We start from the raw sequence: 15800 nt of genomic DNA, 5'->3' as shown, positions 1-15800 counted from the left end.
CACTGTTTTCCGGAGGATTGGAAACCATCCCCTCTCCATTTACTGACAGGAAGAGCCACTCATCGTAAAGATGACGAAGGTCTCCCCTCTACAAAATACACGGGCAAGTGCAGTCATTGCCCACTAACCTGAAGCTCAGACCCCACTCGGATACTTACTTATCTGCCAGATGTCCAGAAACCGATCTGTGCACTTCGTGAGGAGCTCCAGTTGACCAACTAAAATGGTGCCATTCAGGAGGTCCTCACTGACTTTCGTGAACACAGAGTCGGCGATAGCCAACAGCCTCCTGCTGTCCTCGGTAACACTGGCTAATATCTTCTCATTGGTTCCTGATCAGGTGGAGAACAGAGTTAAAACAGTGGGTGTCCACTTCTCCCCCCAACTCCGAGAAGCATGGGGGTCCCCAGCAGCCTCATTGTTCTGCCCCCACTTCCACACAAGACAAGTGAAGGTCACTCCGTGTCTCCAGATGTGCTTCTCCCTTCATTCGATTCTGCTTTTGCCTGGAAGGCTTCCCAATGACCTTGTTAATGAAGAGGACTCCTCCCATGGCGGGAATCAGCCAGGAGAGCCACGTTGCTCGGGGTTTTAAAACCTGGGCCCCCCTCGGCATGCTGAATATCATTCTTAAACCACTTGTCTCCTCTGCATGCCCCCATCTGGAGAATCTGTGCAGGAGAAGAGTGGCTGCACTCGAACCCAGCGAGGGTGACCCAGATTGTTTTAAGGGGGCGTTTTCACAGCACATGGAAACAGAGAAACATCAATGTGAGAGTTTGATTCTCTACACATCTTGGCTCTCTGGCAAAATTTTGAATTTGAATTTTAAGATCAATCTAGAGGACAGAGTTTTTAAATATATTGAGTTCAACCACCAGAAGCTTTCCCTCCAAGTAATTTTAGGGTTGTACGGCATGATGAGAAGACCAGATTTCTCTGTGCCATTAAAAGCACATGCAGCAGCTTTGTTCATAATTGCAAATTCCTGGAAGCACCGATATGTCCTTCAGTGGGTGAATGGACAAACTGTGGTCCATCCAGACAATGGAATATTATTTGGTGATAAAAACAAAGGTGCTTTGAGCACAAAAAGACATGGAGGAAACTTAAATGCACATCACTAACTGAAAGAAGCCCATCTGAAGAGGCCAGAGACTGTACGACTCCAACTGGAGGACATTCTGAGAAAGGCAGAGCCACAGGGAGGCGTGGGGGAGCGCGGGGCATTTTTAGGGCAGTGAGACTATTCTGTAGGATATCATACTGGTGGACACACATTGTACATTTGTCCAAAACCACGGAGTATACAACACCAACCGTGAACCCTAAGGCAAATTGTGGACTTTAGTTAATAATTGTGTCAATATTGGCTCCTCAGTTATAACCAATATCCCACATCACAATAAGACGTTAATAGCAGGAAAAACTGTGTCGGGGGCAGGGAGGTACAAATATGTGAACTCTGTACATTCTGCTCAATTTTCCTGTAAACTTACAGCTGCTCAAAAAGTGTCTATTAATTTTTAAAAAAACATAAATGTAACCTTTTCAAGTGGGTAGCTTTCAATAACGTACATTAAAATCCCACATCCATGATCTTACTTTATCCCCACCACACCCACATGCAAGGAACTCAGCTTTTTTTTGGCTGTCCCTGTCATCTGATGGAAGAGAGACTCCAAATCATCTCACTGGGATTTTTAGTTCTAAATCCAGTGCTTTCCCACTAAATCTGAATCTGACAACTTACAAACTGTAATGTGATGTTTTGGGGGCAATACATATCTCCCCCTCTTTGATCACAAAATACTCAGGGGATGCGGGGGTAGGGGCAGAAGAAACAGATGGTACTTAGTCTTTGGTCAAAAGTCGACAATATAGGATCGGACGTTGATGCTGATCTCAGACTAACAGAGAGGGGTTTCTACAGCCAGACACGCGTGGGTTTGAATTTTAGTCCTTGATACTTATCCCTGAGACCTTGGGTAAGTCACATTACACCCCCATCTGAAGAACAGAGATCTTCCAGGACTGTGTCAGGGAACCCATGTCGGCATGGTAGCTGGGGCATGGCCAGCATTCAGGGAAGGGTGGCTTTCGGGGTATTTATTTATTTATTTGACAGAGAGAGACAGCGAGAGAGGGAACACAAGCAGGGGGAGTGGGAGAGGGAGAAGCAGGCTTCCCACGGAGCAGGGAGCCCGATGCGGGGCTCGATCCCAGGACCCTGGGATCATGACCTGCGCTGAAGGCAGACACTTAACGACTGAGCCCCCCAGGCGCCCCTGGGGTTCGTTCTTATTCAGAGTGTAGGATATTCTGAATCCCCCTGGGTTCCTCCACCCGGTCTGCTTCCTTTGTCGAACATCAACACATCCTAACCGAGTATCAGGTCATAGTCCGCCCCCCTCCCCCGGGGGGTCGGGCAGACACAAGCGGACAGAGCAAGCATTCCCAGCACCCCACACAGACGTACTGCACAACTTGAAGAGATGCTTCATGTCCGGCCATGTGAGCAGGTGCTTTAAAACCTCATCCAGGTCATCCATGGCCTCCCCGTTGTTTCTCGGCCAGGACTTAGTGATCACAGCCGACACAAGAGTGCCAAATTTCCGCAGGTCATGAGAAGAGATTCCCCCAAGAATACTGGTCTGAGACTATAAGATAATGAACAAAGAGAGAGAAATGGAGGGGGGGTTTTTTTTATTGGTTTGCTTTTGAATAACATAATAAATCTCTCATCCAATAGCACTCCAGAAATCCTCTGTGAATAGTTTAACAGAGTCTCAAAAAAAAGCAAGAGAATAAAATACTTCACTTTTTCCAAGACATTCCTGTTTCCCTGTGTGCTGACTCCTCATATGTGACGGGTAGCAGAGACATGGAGATGTGCACACGTACACACAGGTGTGGAAACAGGCGCGCACAGACACAGACACGCCTGCAGGCCACAGCCCCTCTCCTTCCGGCTCACCGTCACTTTCTGTTTTTCTTGGACTTACCATGAAAAACACCAACCATAATAATATGTGTAAACCATTGGTACACACACACTCTGTCATAAACCCTAACCCTAAACTGTCATTCTTTTAAAGCCTGCCTACACACAGCACATATATTTCAATTCTCCACCAAGAGATAAAACATCCTCCCCCCTTCTTTAGGTTCAAAGTTTGTACAAAAAGTTTTGGTAACTTGTAAAAAAAAAAAAAAAAATAGGGTTAGCTTATAAGAGATACTTATAAGGAGGACCATACACCGTGACCAAGTGGGATTTATCCCCAGGAGGCAAAGTTGGTTTAACATAAAGAACCTGTTAACATGGGGCGCGGGTGGCTCAGTCGTTAAGAGTCCGCTTCAGCTCAGGTCATGGTCCCGGGGTCCTGGGATCGAGCCCCGCACCGGGCTCCCTGCTCGGCGGGAAGCCTGCTTCTCCCTCTGCCTCTGCCCCTCCCCCTGCTCGTGCTCTCCCTCTCGGAAATGAATTAACAAAATCTTAAAAAAAAAAAAATTAACGTGATACATCGTATCTAGGGAAAAGGGAGGGGGTAGGGCAATCACAGGCTCGTCTCCAGAGACGCAGAAACCTTTCACACAACGCCCCATGCCATCTGGAATAAAATCTCCCAACGAAGCAGGAACAGGAGGCGCATCCTCGACCTGACGAAGGGCTTGCGTGAAAAGCCCCCGGCTAACTAACGACGCGCTCAGGGTGAAGGGCCGAGGGCATCCTCCTGAGATGGGGAGCCAGACGAGGACGTCCGCCCCGCGCTTCGAATCAGACCAATTAGCAAGAGCAAGATACACACGCATCCGGATCGGAAAGAAAGAAGTAAAAGTACTCCCATCAGCTACGACGGGATTTCCCGTACAGAAGACCCCAGAGCACCAGCGCGTGCACGCACTTCCGCGCGCGCGCGCACGTACGTACACGCACGTACACACGCATGCCTACGCAGGCGCGCGCATGCGCACACACGCACAGTTGGGAGCTGTTCCCAAGAGGCCGTGTGCGGCAGACTCGCTTCCGGCTTTGCAGAGAAGACCCTGCCCGCAAGTGAGTTGACGGAATCTTTTCAACTTCGTCCATTCTTCTTCCGTAAATGTTCCGTCGGCATGGCGCCGGCGGTAACACAAGCCAGCCGCAGTGACCCGCACGCCCAGGAGTGGCGCGTTGGATGGCTCCCTGCGAGCTCACCCGCGAGCGGCTGGGATTGATGGCGCGTCACCTGTCGCAGCAGGAAGCTGGGCGGCATCTCGGGGAGGCCGTCAGGGACACCGAATTTCAGAACCCTTCCCCTAGGCCGGGAGGTGGATGGCGGGTGCCCACGCCTGCGCTGGCAGCGGGGCCCAGGACCAGCGGGGCCCAGCACCCGGCCCCCAGCTCGCGGTGGCCGAAGACCGCGGGGAACCCAGACGCGTTTCCCGAGCGAGAGGGTGGTTCACCTGGCAGGCGGAGCTCACTGCTTCAATGACACACTTCTCGAAGCATTTCGACACGCTGTCTTCTAGGCCCGTGGCGTCCCAGTAGGGGCTGCAGAAGGCGGAGATCTGGACGAGAGGCTTCTCCTGCGAGGACAGTGAGCGCTTTGGGGGCTGCACTCTAACACTCTGGGCAATGAGAACATTATTCTCTACTTTCCCCACACTGCAGCGGGTCCCCATTATTCCACCTTCCACCCCGCACTCACCGTGTCCCCCGCGGGGCCCCTCTAACTGTAGCCATGACACGAACAAGACTCCCAATTCAGAATCTCCCTTCCTACATTGCAGAAAAAGCGGCTGTCCCCGCAGCTTGCAAAAACAGGTAAGTTTTGAAAAATAAGCGATTTCCCCTTGTTTCTACTTCCCTAAAAAGCATCATTTAATAGTTACATATAAACATCGCCTATCATGTAAAAACAAACCCTAATTTTCCTAGGGTCACAGGCTTTAAAAATGAAGAACACTTTTCATTTGTCACTGGGTTCAGGCTTCTGTCACCAGCAAGCCGCTTGGAGCTACGGCATATGGGGGGCTTTACTCCCCATACCTAGGGTTTCCCTGGTGGCAAGACCCCGTTCCCTTCTTCTTCACTGGAATATCATCTTTGGTCAAACTAGTAAGGCTGGATCAAAAATGCAAGGTCATACTGACCCAGTGCCCTGCGCACACTAGGGCTATCCATTCAAATGCACCTTTCTACCTGTAGGTTGTTACAGATGGTCTGGATTCATCAACGTGCCCCCTGAAAAGAACACCCTGACTTCTGGTACCTGTTTGATTCTCCCTTCCAAGTCCCCCATCAAGGACTCCTTCCAGCCATACTCCACGGGGAAGTTTATTTCCGCCAGCCGTCTCCAGACCTGCAAAGCCCACATGTCAGTGACAGCCACATGACAACTAAGTGCCAGGATGAATTCTATGAAAAAGGAAAGACTATTATGGCAGTTCCAGGGGCGATGGGCACCTGGGTTTTGAGCCTTTGTCGCTGGTGAACTGTCAGTGGCAAGTCAGAGCCACCCACCCCAGCCTTTGAGAAGGAAGGGCCCTGACAGGACCGGGCAACCAGGATGGTCCTTCTACCGTGTAACTGGTTTTTATTCTGAAAGTATTTCTCTCCCTTGCTTTATTTCAAAAACCTTCGAACATAGAAAAACAGTTACAAGAATGGTCCATGGACATCCGTGTTTCTTCAACTGGATTCCCCAGGTGTTAATACTCAACAGCTGCATCCTCTCTTTTGTGCTCGCTCTATAAGAAGCACTTTCTCTGCAGAACCACTGGAAGAGAAGTTGCAGGTACTGCGCCATGTGGCCCTGAAATACTTGGGCAGGCATCTCCGAACACCGTGGCCCTTCTGCATGATCATGATCCACGTGTCACACTCAGGGCACTTCATGTCAGTGGGACCCAGTCCTCTGATGGGGGCGCTGTCCACACTCTGCTGTCCCGTAGACTGTCTCTCAACCTGATCTGGCTCATAATTCTCCCGGGAGGAGACCCAAATTTGATTTTTTTTGGCAGGAACACTATGAAGTTGAGCCACATTGAAAATGTATTTTTGTAGGTCACGCAGGGTCGAGAGTCAGCACCTTCCCACGGCTCGCCTGAGACCTCGGGAGTGCTGTCGCATCAGAGACTTGCAGAAGGAGGCCATGAGACCCCTGTCCCATCAGGGCTGACAGCAAGGGCTGCCGGATTTCTTTTCTCCTTTGCATTAAATGGTCATCTGTGGCAGGCTACGCTGGATATCCTGCTCCCCCACACTCCTATGCACTGAGTTCACCCACGGAAGAATCTTGCCTACGTCCATTACTCCTGCCATGTTACAGAATGAAGGGTGTTTTTTGTTTTCTTTTGTTTTTTAAGTAGGCTCCATGCCCACTGTGGGGCTTAAACCCCCGACGCTGAGGTAGAGACTTGCTCTACGGACTGAGCCAGCCAGCTGCATTCTTCATTAAAAGAAAAAAAAAAAGTCGGTTAAGCATCTGGCCCTTGATCTTGGCTCAGGTCATGATCTCAGGGTCACGAGATCGAGGTCTGAGTCAGGCTCCACACTGGACATGGAGCCTGCTTAAAAAAACAAAAAACAAAAAGCAAAAAAAACTTTCCTTTCTCTCTCCCCCTCCTTTTCTTCTATAAATAAGTATCAATGACTTGTAATCCAGTAATGGTGTTACTCATTTGGATGATCAAATTGTCCTAGATTTGGCTAATTGTCCCTTCAGACTAGCTTCTGTGTCCTTTTTTAAACATGTGGGATAACTTTCAATTTGTAGAAATCCTGCAAAGATAAGACAGTTCGCATGTATGCTCAACCCAACTTCCCCTGAAGTTCATGCCTTCCTTGGCCTCAGCAGGGCTATCGAAGCTAGGGAACGGGCATTGCTAGAGCAGCATGAACTACAGGTGCAGCTCATCTCCATCCCAGGGTCTACTCTAGGATGCCAGCCGCCATCACTCCAGTTCCAACCACTGGCCCCAGGCTGGCGCTGCACTCTTCCTGCTGCCTCTGGAACCTGCTGTCCTTCCAGAAGCACAGGTTTCTTCATGGGGCTGGTATTTAGCAGCCATGCCTGGGGTTCCCACTGTGCTCCTGGGCCTGGCTGTCCTGATTTTTAGGCCTTTCAGTGGAGAGAGCTAGGAACCACTACAGCTTTTTGGGTCATGAGTTCACACCAACACCGCTGACCCCTTGCCCTTTGCCGCATCTCCCTTCTCCACGGTGAGAAAGAACTCCGGCTCCCAACGGTGTTGACTCCTGTGCTATTTGCTCAGTCTTAACAGGACACACAGATCGCTCCAGAACTACTACATCTGTTCCACCACCAACCATGAAGTTTCTAAATAGTTTGAGACTCATGTGCATTTTCTTCACTTTGATCTCAGCCTCGGTCCCTCTCAGGGTGAGTGCCAGAAGTTCTGTGCTCTGAGTATTTGGATTCGTGATCTTTTCCCCTTCGTGTGGAGAAGTGGCAAGTCTGAGATATAGCGAGGGTCATCAGCCCTGTTCCTGTACGGTCTCAGCTGTGTGATTTTATGACCATCCCGTTAAAGTGTCCCTGGAAGGTGATATCCTGTTGAAACTGGTAAAATGAGCCATTTGGCTGGGTTGCTCATCACTTTCCACAGCTGTGTCCATCTTGAAGATGGGGCTGGGTTTGCCCCATTTCCCCAAACCGTGGTTGCCTCCTCCATGAGATGGGTGACAGCAGCACCAGCCTCAGAGGGGACACTCAATGACATTTTAATTAACATTATCATTTCACCATTATTACTGCTTTTAACTGAAAATCATCCTCGTGTCCATGGACCAAAAGCCATCCTGAACTCATTCTTAATGTTTGGGGGATTATACCATTTGAAATCTTGAAATAACATTTAATAACTCAGCAATTATAACTCAATAATTCAATCATTTTGTTTCGGTGGGGTTTAAGTCTTAGTCTGAAATTTCACAGAGCAATTACAGAAGACTTTTCTGATGCTTAAGAGTCACAAGCTGAAACTTGCAACTTTCTATCCTTTTGGGGGGGGTTTGCCCACATTCTAGTCTATTCTATGCGAGGGACCAACATGTGCAGCCACTTTCTATCTTGATGGGAAACGGGCACTGACGTAGAGGCTAGGTCTGATTAGGAGACTGAGGAGAATCTGGAAATGAGCCACGAGCCAGATACTAGTTGCATCACCCCAGGCAGACGCGGGAAGGAAAACCACGCATCGCTCCAGGATTGAAGTATGGAACCAGCCGCATACACACTGCTGACTCGCTGGCCACCAGCCAGGAGAACCTGCAGCCTCTGAGGATCATATGCTTTCCTTGGTCAATGTTTTCCTTTCGGACATTTTCCTCAGTGGCAGTCACCTCTATAGTTTTGCGGGGGAACAAGAAAGGAAACGGAGAGGACGTGTAGACAACCCTGCAGGACCTAACCCAGTCCCATAAAGCCAGAGGGGTCACGTGGCACATCAACAGGATGGCCAAAAATATGTCAAGCATGGAGATCATTTTAAGTGGGTTCCGTGGTCTCCCCAACACCCTGGAAGCTCGAGTGGGAGACCCTTCATAACTTGTAGGAAGAAGACATTAAGGCATTAGGATAAAAAACAGGAGAGGACGTAAAGCACCCCCAACCTTCGGCACATCCCTTTTCCCACCCCTCCGTCTCCGAGCAACTCGTCCGCTCGCGCTTAGGTGACCCCCATGGGCCAGACCCCACAGTGGCCCCTGTCCCCCCACACCTCATCCAGCCTCGTTCTAGAAACCTCCCAGCCTTTCTGAGGCTGATTTCCCTCTCTGACGTCAGAAACCCTTCTGCCCAGTTTCCCCTTCAAGTACCTCTTGCCTCCACTGTTTCCTGACATTTCCAGCCATAACTACCTCCCACCTTCCTTGCTCAAACAGAGCCCGAAGGCCCCGTGTCCCTGCACTTCCCACGAGGCCTGTCATGGGGGCCTGCGGGCAGCGCGGCCAGCACTGGGCTCTCTGATCCTGCAGATGGAGCACCAGCCCAGGGCCAGCATGCTGCATCCCTGCTCGGACCCCTTTGGCCAGCATCTGAGCCCAGCAGAGCTTACCTTGATTTCCTCCTGGTATCTGAACATGACAGGTGACAAGTAGGTGTGCCAAAAGATGGGCTTCTGGAAAATGCCCTGAAGCCAAGTTCTTGTCCCGGTGACTGTCCCCTGGAATACTGTTTGCACAGAAATCTTCCCGGCTTCCTTTCTCGGCCCTTCGGCTGAATCCTGCTGCAGCAGGAGAGGAGGGGGGGGGGTATGATGGTCCCCAAGCTGTGACTCAGACTATTCTGGAGACACCACTCTCCCTTCTCAATCCACAGCGGGCGCTCGAGAACAGCAACCTCTGAGTCACATGAGTGCGTTTGGGACACCCGCCTCACCAGGGCCTGCATTTCAAGGCGCTTCAATTTTCTTGGACTCTGGGTTCGCTCTGGGAGCTGACAGCTCAGGCAAAGTGGGGGAGGGATGGGAAGGACAAGCTTTCCACCCCCGTGAACCGCCCCAGCACAGTGACAGCACAGGGGACCCAGCCTTAGCAACGAGCAGATCATGCCAGCCCAGACCATGCCTGCCCACCTCCTCCAGACTGGCTGGGAAAGGATGCGCCCCAATCGCAGAGCCTCCAGCAGCTCAGAGACACCCCCCCTTCTAGTGTGTCATGCAAACCCCTGCTCTTTGGCCACAGAAACAGCCTGCCGTGGGCCAGAGGTAAACCCAAGGCACCTCCCGTCCATGCTTTCTTCCCATGAGGCTTCCCCTACTCCCTCTCTCCCTCTGGAAGATCCGTGTTCCCTGGGGCCACGGGATCTGGCAATGCCTCCCCACCGCAGCAGAAGCACAGTTGCATGAGTGCAGGCGGCAGCTGCTCCCTGAGGCCCTGGGAGGGTCTTCCCAGCTCTGTGGTAGCGTGTGTTCTTCAACGGAGTCCCACAGGTTAGAAGTGTCAGGACCCACAACGGGATCTGCTGCCACTCCTCCCTCCAGGGACATTCCACTCCCTGAGAACCACCACATGCCCTCCCTCCTGCCTGGTGGCCCAGCAGATGCTGATGCTGCAGGGGAGCAGGCAACCATCCACAGACAGGCAGGCATCTGGTCGTTAACCATGGTAGGTGCCAAGTAGGGAAAGTACGAGGTATTCCCAAGGCTCACGAAGGGGACGGAACCCAGCCTGGGGCAGGAGGAGGCTCTGTCCCTAAATATAAGGAGGGCACCAGATGCTTGGGAGGGTGGCTGGAGGTGTGCCTGGCCAGCATGCCGGATCAGGGGATGGCAAGAGGTGGCAATGGTTCTCAGCTGAAAATTGGACATCTCAGCCCTTGTTGTAAATCCCTGAATGGCACAGCACTTTCTAGAATAATCCAGAAGCTTCAGCATGGTGTGCCTTCCCTGTGATCTGGCCTTGTCTGGACCTGGCTCCTTTCCTGCCACACTCCGTTCCTTGCAGGCCCTCGGGAATGGCGACGTTCCTCCTCCCTGACCCAGTGAGGGCTGTGTCCTCTTCATAGGAACGCAAGCCCTGCCCTCAGTTCTCAGGGCACCTTATTGACTCCAGCTTACTGTCTGTCTCCTGTGTTGCAGTTACGTGTTCACTGGGTACCCCCCCAGAGATCTCACTGCAAAGGAAGGCCTTTGTCACCCCCATCCTGGTGTCCCTGCACCCAGCACAGCCCTGCCAGGCCGAGACAGGCAAGAAGTGAACAGCCCAAGCCTGAGAATCTAAGCTGGAAGGCTCACATGTGGGCTTCTAGCTTTTCTCCATCTGGTGTTCTGCCAATCCCCGTTAACCCTCTGTGTCAGGACCTATCCAGAAGCTGGTTGAAAACTCATCATACACTTTTGTTGAATTATAGTTTTGCAAACCTTTTTGTTTTTATGGCAAGGGTAGAGTATTTTTACCATGATGTAGATTACACTGGTCTGGGGTTCCAACCCACATTTAAGACTTCTTTTCTGCAGGAAAATATACCCTAGAAAACCGACAGATTTCCTAAACACAGCTTATTTCGAAGTGGGCACCAGCCTGTGATGGTTTAAATGACACTTGCTTCATAAAAAGCAATCATCTTACCAATAATAGTTATCTTAATTTTTTTTTTTGTATTTTAAAGAAGAAAAAGTGAAAGGAATAAAGTTAAAACATACACTGAATTCTCTTCTACCACTAACATCCCGGTTCTGAATCGCAATACAGTTAACAAAAAATTGGTCAGTGTAAATATAAAATCTCCTATCATCTTCAAATTGAAGCCCATAAACTCAAGCGTGCAAAGAGTACAAAAGAAGAAGCCAGTGCTGCCGTGAGCAGCAACGGGCATGAGTCTCAGAGACACAGTGTTCGGTGAAGCAAGCAGACACAAAGCGCAGGAAGTTCAAAGACAAGCAAAACTCAGGTTCGGTGGTAGGAGACAGAAGGCGGTTCCCACTGGGAGGCGTGCGGAGGGAGTGGGGGGAGAGGGCACAGGGCACCCGGGTCGCCCTGCAGCTTGATTCGGGGGCAGCACAAGGGCGTGCACCCGTGTGGAAGGCCCTGAGGTGTGCACTTGGGACAGGTGGACTCGGCTGCTGCCTTTCAGGAACAGTGTGCAGGAAATGAGGTCACGTGGGAACGACCATGCATGGACACGCGTTTCGGGTACACATTGTGGGTACCCTGCCTGACCTCCCAGCCACCTGCACTGCTCTTTAATTAACCCATTCATCTGATGTTCTGTACTTTGACCCCTGCACTGCCTCTCTGCCTCCAACAGAAGCCCTAGGAGGGCAAGCGTGCAGACTCGCTCACCAAAACATTCTCAATGCACAGAACAGAACCGGGCACGGGGCAGGTGCCCAACAAATATCTGAGGACGGAATCAGCCACTCTGTCTCCCTTTAGCAATCCTAGAAACCAGCTGATCTCCGTTCTGAGTTGAGGCCACTTGAAATTCCATACTTATTGTGGGTGCGACATGGTGTGTGTGTTCCACTTACCACTAGAGGCTTAAGTGTAATAATTCTGCAAACAATCTCAGCAGATAAGGCAGGCAGCTCATAAAACTTTTGGTCTTTTGTGATTCTGCAGATAGTTTCATGAAGTCTCAGGCACACAGTCAAGTAGGACTGTATCAAGGGCTCCTCAAGAATCCTACCCCGCAAAGAGTTAAGAGAGATCATTGAAGTCATTTAGGAGATGTGAGAAAACAGTACCCATGATCCCTGACAAGCTCCTTCCCTTCAAAATGCCTACGAGTAAGGCATGGTTCTGATCCCATACAGGCTAACATCGGGAACGTTTCAATAGATCCTGAACTTATGATCAAGATATAAAAGAAACGAAGTCCTTTTGGTTTGTCTCCATGGTCTGAACTGTTTTAACAAAAGCAAGTGACACTATTCCCAAGTGTAGCCCCTTATTTGAAAAAAAGCAGCTAGGGATGTGTATCACTGAAGATTAAGATACTACATAAATCTGAAAAAAATTCAGAAAGATCCAGGGAGGGAAGGAGGGAGGGAAGGGGAAAAGTGCTAGAACGGGCACTGTGCGTGGGGACCAGGTCTCGCCTTCCCTGGCTGGCACACGGCCCCAGCTGACGGGAGCTGACCAGAACGCGGTGCGGCAGGTGTGGGGAGAAAGGCGCTGTGGGGGTGCTTCTGTGACGGACCCCAGGGAGGCCTTGAAGCCACCAGGGCTTGACATTAACAGATCTGACGCCCCCACAGCCATCCTGAACACCCTAAAAATTCAGGGGAGGTGATATGGGTAAAGCCCCGAGAATCTCAGGAAACACCTATCAGCCACGCGTGGGTTTCTGTTGTTCTGCATTTTGCTGTATAGTGTTCCTTTGGGGTGTCAGAGGTCATACAAATCTGTAGGAGCAAATGATTTCAGATAACTACGTAAAGCTACAGTTGATTTTTATTTTCAACCGGCCTGACTTGCAAAAAACATACAGAGACCAACATTAAAGAAATGCAGAACACAAGCATGAATATGCAATATGGTGATCATTTAAAAAATAAATGGAAGAAAATGTATAGGAAAAAAGACTAGATGGAAATAAACCAAAATCTTAACAGCTGATATCTATTATTTTCCCTTAAAACAAGACAAAACAAAACCAGGATGTTAATAGCTCAAAAAGGAGGTGGGATATATTTTGAGGACCTTCTGATTTCAACAGCAAATAGGAGGCACTGCCAGTCAGTGTGTGTGTGGGTAACCTCGTGCAAGACAGAGGCTGCTTTTCACATTTCTACTTACTTGTCCTGATAAATATCCAGGAGGTGCAACAGCATTTGAAAAATTTCCTCAATGTTCTAGGGCAGTGAAGAGAAAAGACAGGAAAGAGTTAATCATAACGCCACCATCTTTCTGAAAACAGAACTGAAAAAAAAAAAAAACCAAACAACCTAAATACAGCAAAACAATGGGTTCTTTTGTTTCTACAAATGAGTTTTTAAGGTGCTCAAGAACCAAGCTTACATCCTTCACAAATAAAATTCAGGATTTAAGATTATACTGTTTTCTGCACCCCACGAAATGGGAAAGAAGAGAGCAGCTGTGTGGGCCCTGCCTGGACCCCCGCCCCAACACACACACACACACACACACACACACACACACACACACACACACACACACACGGCCTGAACGCCTGGGTCCCCCGCTCCAGAGTAATGGGAAGCAGAGCACCCCTGTAGCCCTAAGAAACAGCGACCCCACCACGTCTCTGGTTTCAAAGTGCTTCACCCGGCCAGGATTTCAGAAAAAAAGGAATCACAGGCCTTGAATGTCTAGTTTCTGATCTGCTGTTGCTAAGCAAGGACTCGAGAGCCTGTTCCGGACAACAGACAACAGACCTCCAGATTTTTGCCAAAGACTTCTGTAAACCCTTGAAGCCGGTACCAAGTCCCTAGAAGGCAGTCCAGGATTCGAGCTGGGAAGTGACTCAGATGGTCTATGAGGTTCTTCATATAGGAAACCAAGTTGCTCAGAGGCAGCAGACTGAACCAGGACCGGAACAGACACGCATCTACGTTCAGCAAATGGCTCTGCTCTCCCATGAGCTGAACTAACTGTGTCCTGTATAAGGGAGGACAGGAACAGAAGGGCAGCCATGGGGTCAACACACACACACAGAGTTAAGGTAAATACAGTCATGTGAGAAGAGACCTATAAAGTTCCAACTTCAAAAATAATTGAATCAAATGAAAAGCAAACAATAACATATTAAGAATTCACCAAAATGGATGAACCTTGAAGACACGATGCCGGTGGCGCGAGGACAGACACTCTGACTCCAGTTCCGTGAGGTCCCTAGCGTGCGCAAATTCACGGAGACAGAAAGTAGGATGGTGCTTACCCGGGGGGTGGGGCACAGGGGAAACAGAAATGTTGCTTAATGCGGACAGGGTTTCGATTTGAAAAACCTCTGGGACGGAAGGTGGAGGCCCAACAACGCGAGTGTGTCAGATGCCACTGAACTCCACACCAGAAACGATTAAGAGGGCAAATTATGTGATGTATATATCTTACCATGCAGAAACCTTCACTAAGATTTAAGCACTTTTTCCAGCTTTATTGAGATATCACTGACATCTAATGTTGTGTAAGCTTAACGAGTACGATGTGTTGACTTGATACACTTCACCGAAGGATTAGCTAGGGCCAGCGCCACATCACATGACCACCATTCCTCTCTTGTGCTAACAACATTTAAGATCTACTCTCTTGACGATGGACTCTGAGAAACAAACTGAGGGTTCTAGAGGGGAGGGGGGTGGGGGGATGGGTTAGCCTGGTGATGGGTATTAAAGAGGGCACGTTCTGCATGGAGCACTGGGTGTTATATGCAAACAATGAATCATGGAACACTACATCAAAAACTAATGATGTAATGTATGGGGATTAACATAACATAAAAAAAAAAAAGATATACTCTCTCCGCAACCTGGAAGTCTATCATACAGTATTACTAACTGTAGTGCACATTAGGGTCCCAGAACTTACCCATCCTCTAGCTGGACATTTGTACAATAACCAACACCTCCGAGTTCTGCCTGCAGCCTCCATTCTACTCTCTGTCTCTACGAATTTGACTTTTTTAGATTCCACACAAGTGCTATCGTACATATCATATTCCCGTGTGTGTGTGTGTGTGTGTGTGTGTGTGTGTGTGTATGCATGTCTCACATCTTTGTTATCCACTCATCGGTCAATGTGCACTCGGTGGTTTCCATGTCTCGGCTATTGTGAATAATGCCGCAGAGACCATGGGGCTGTGCGTATGCCTTTGAGATACCGATTTCATTTCCTTGGGATACACACCCACAAGAGGGACCTCTGGTTCAAGGGTGGCTCCGCTGTTAACTTTTTGAGGAACCCCCGTACTGTTTTCCATACTGGCTGCAGTGATTTATGAATTAAGCATTTCGATGAGTGACTAAGTGAATGCTCCAGATCAAACAGTCCAAGTGAGCCCAGTGAAGGTCTTTAAATTATGCTGATTCTGTGACACTGTACTGGAGACCCCAGAAGATGACCACTGGAAAATAAATAAAGTGAGGTGCCACAGAAGTCACAGGGGTACAAAGATCATATGGATGAAGGTTCACGGCATAGTAAAGACCACCTCTGCCTGAAAGACAGGATCTTTAAGACCAAGGCTGGTGCTTGCCATTCTCCATTGTCAACAACTGAATTTCTTCCAGACAGTTTGTACACCACTGAAGGGTCCTTAAAATATATGCAGTGATCTAAATAATCTTAACTGGGCTTTAACTTCTAAAGGTTCCAATAATAGTGAAGG

At 49.4% G+C, this 15800-nt stretch overlaps 1 protein-coding gene across 4 annotated transcripts in view; it reads right to left on the bottom strand.

The window, feature by feature from the left end:
- Positions 1 to 15800, bottom strand: part of RNF213 (ring finger protein 213) — a 102101-nt gene that overhangs the window by 58812 nt on the left and 27489 nt on the right. For 2 of the 4 annotated variants that reach the window (XM_027624601.2, XM_027624604.2), the window contains 8 exons: positions 13852 to 14074; positions 13253 to 13308; positions 11983 to 12136; positions 9067 to 9237; positions 5259 to 5348; positions 4450 to 4572; positions 2480 to 2660; positions 159 to 332 (listed from right to left, as the gene is read on the bottom strand). In XM_027624601.2, the coding sequence (XP_027480402.2) occupies positions 159 to 332; positions 2480 to 2660; positions 4450 to 4572; positions 5259 to 5348; positions 9067 to 9237; positions 11983 to 12136; positions 13253 to 13308; positions 13852 to 14074 (1172 nt within the window). The remainder of the gene's footprint in view (positions 1 to 158; positions 333 to 2479; positions 2661 to 4449; positions 4573 to 5258; positions 5349 to 9066; positions 9238 to 11982; positions 12137 to 13252; positions 13309 to 13851; positions 14075 to 15800) is intronic. The other 2 variants (XM_027624603.2, XM_027624602.2) reach the window with 2 other exon arrangements.

Source organism: Zalophus californianus, chromosome 16 (genome assembly GCF_009762305.2).
Source record: "Zalophus californianus isolate mZalCal1 chromosome 16, mZalCal1.pri.v2, whole genome shotgun sequence".
Classification (NCBI taxonomy): domain Eukaryota; kingdom Metazoa; phylum Chordata; class Mammalia; order Carnivora; family Otariidae; genus Zalophus; species Zalophus californianus.
The sequence above is the reverse complement of the archived record's forward strand: the minus strand, read 5'-3'. Positions and strand labels throughout refer to the sequence as shown.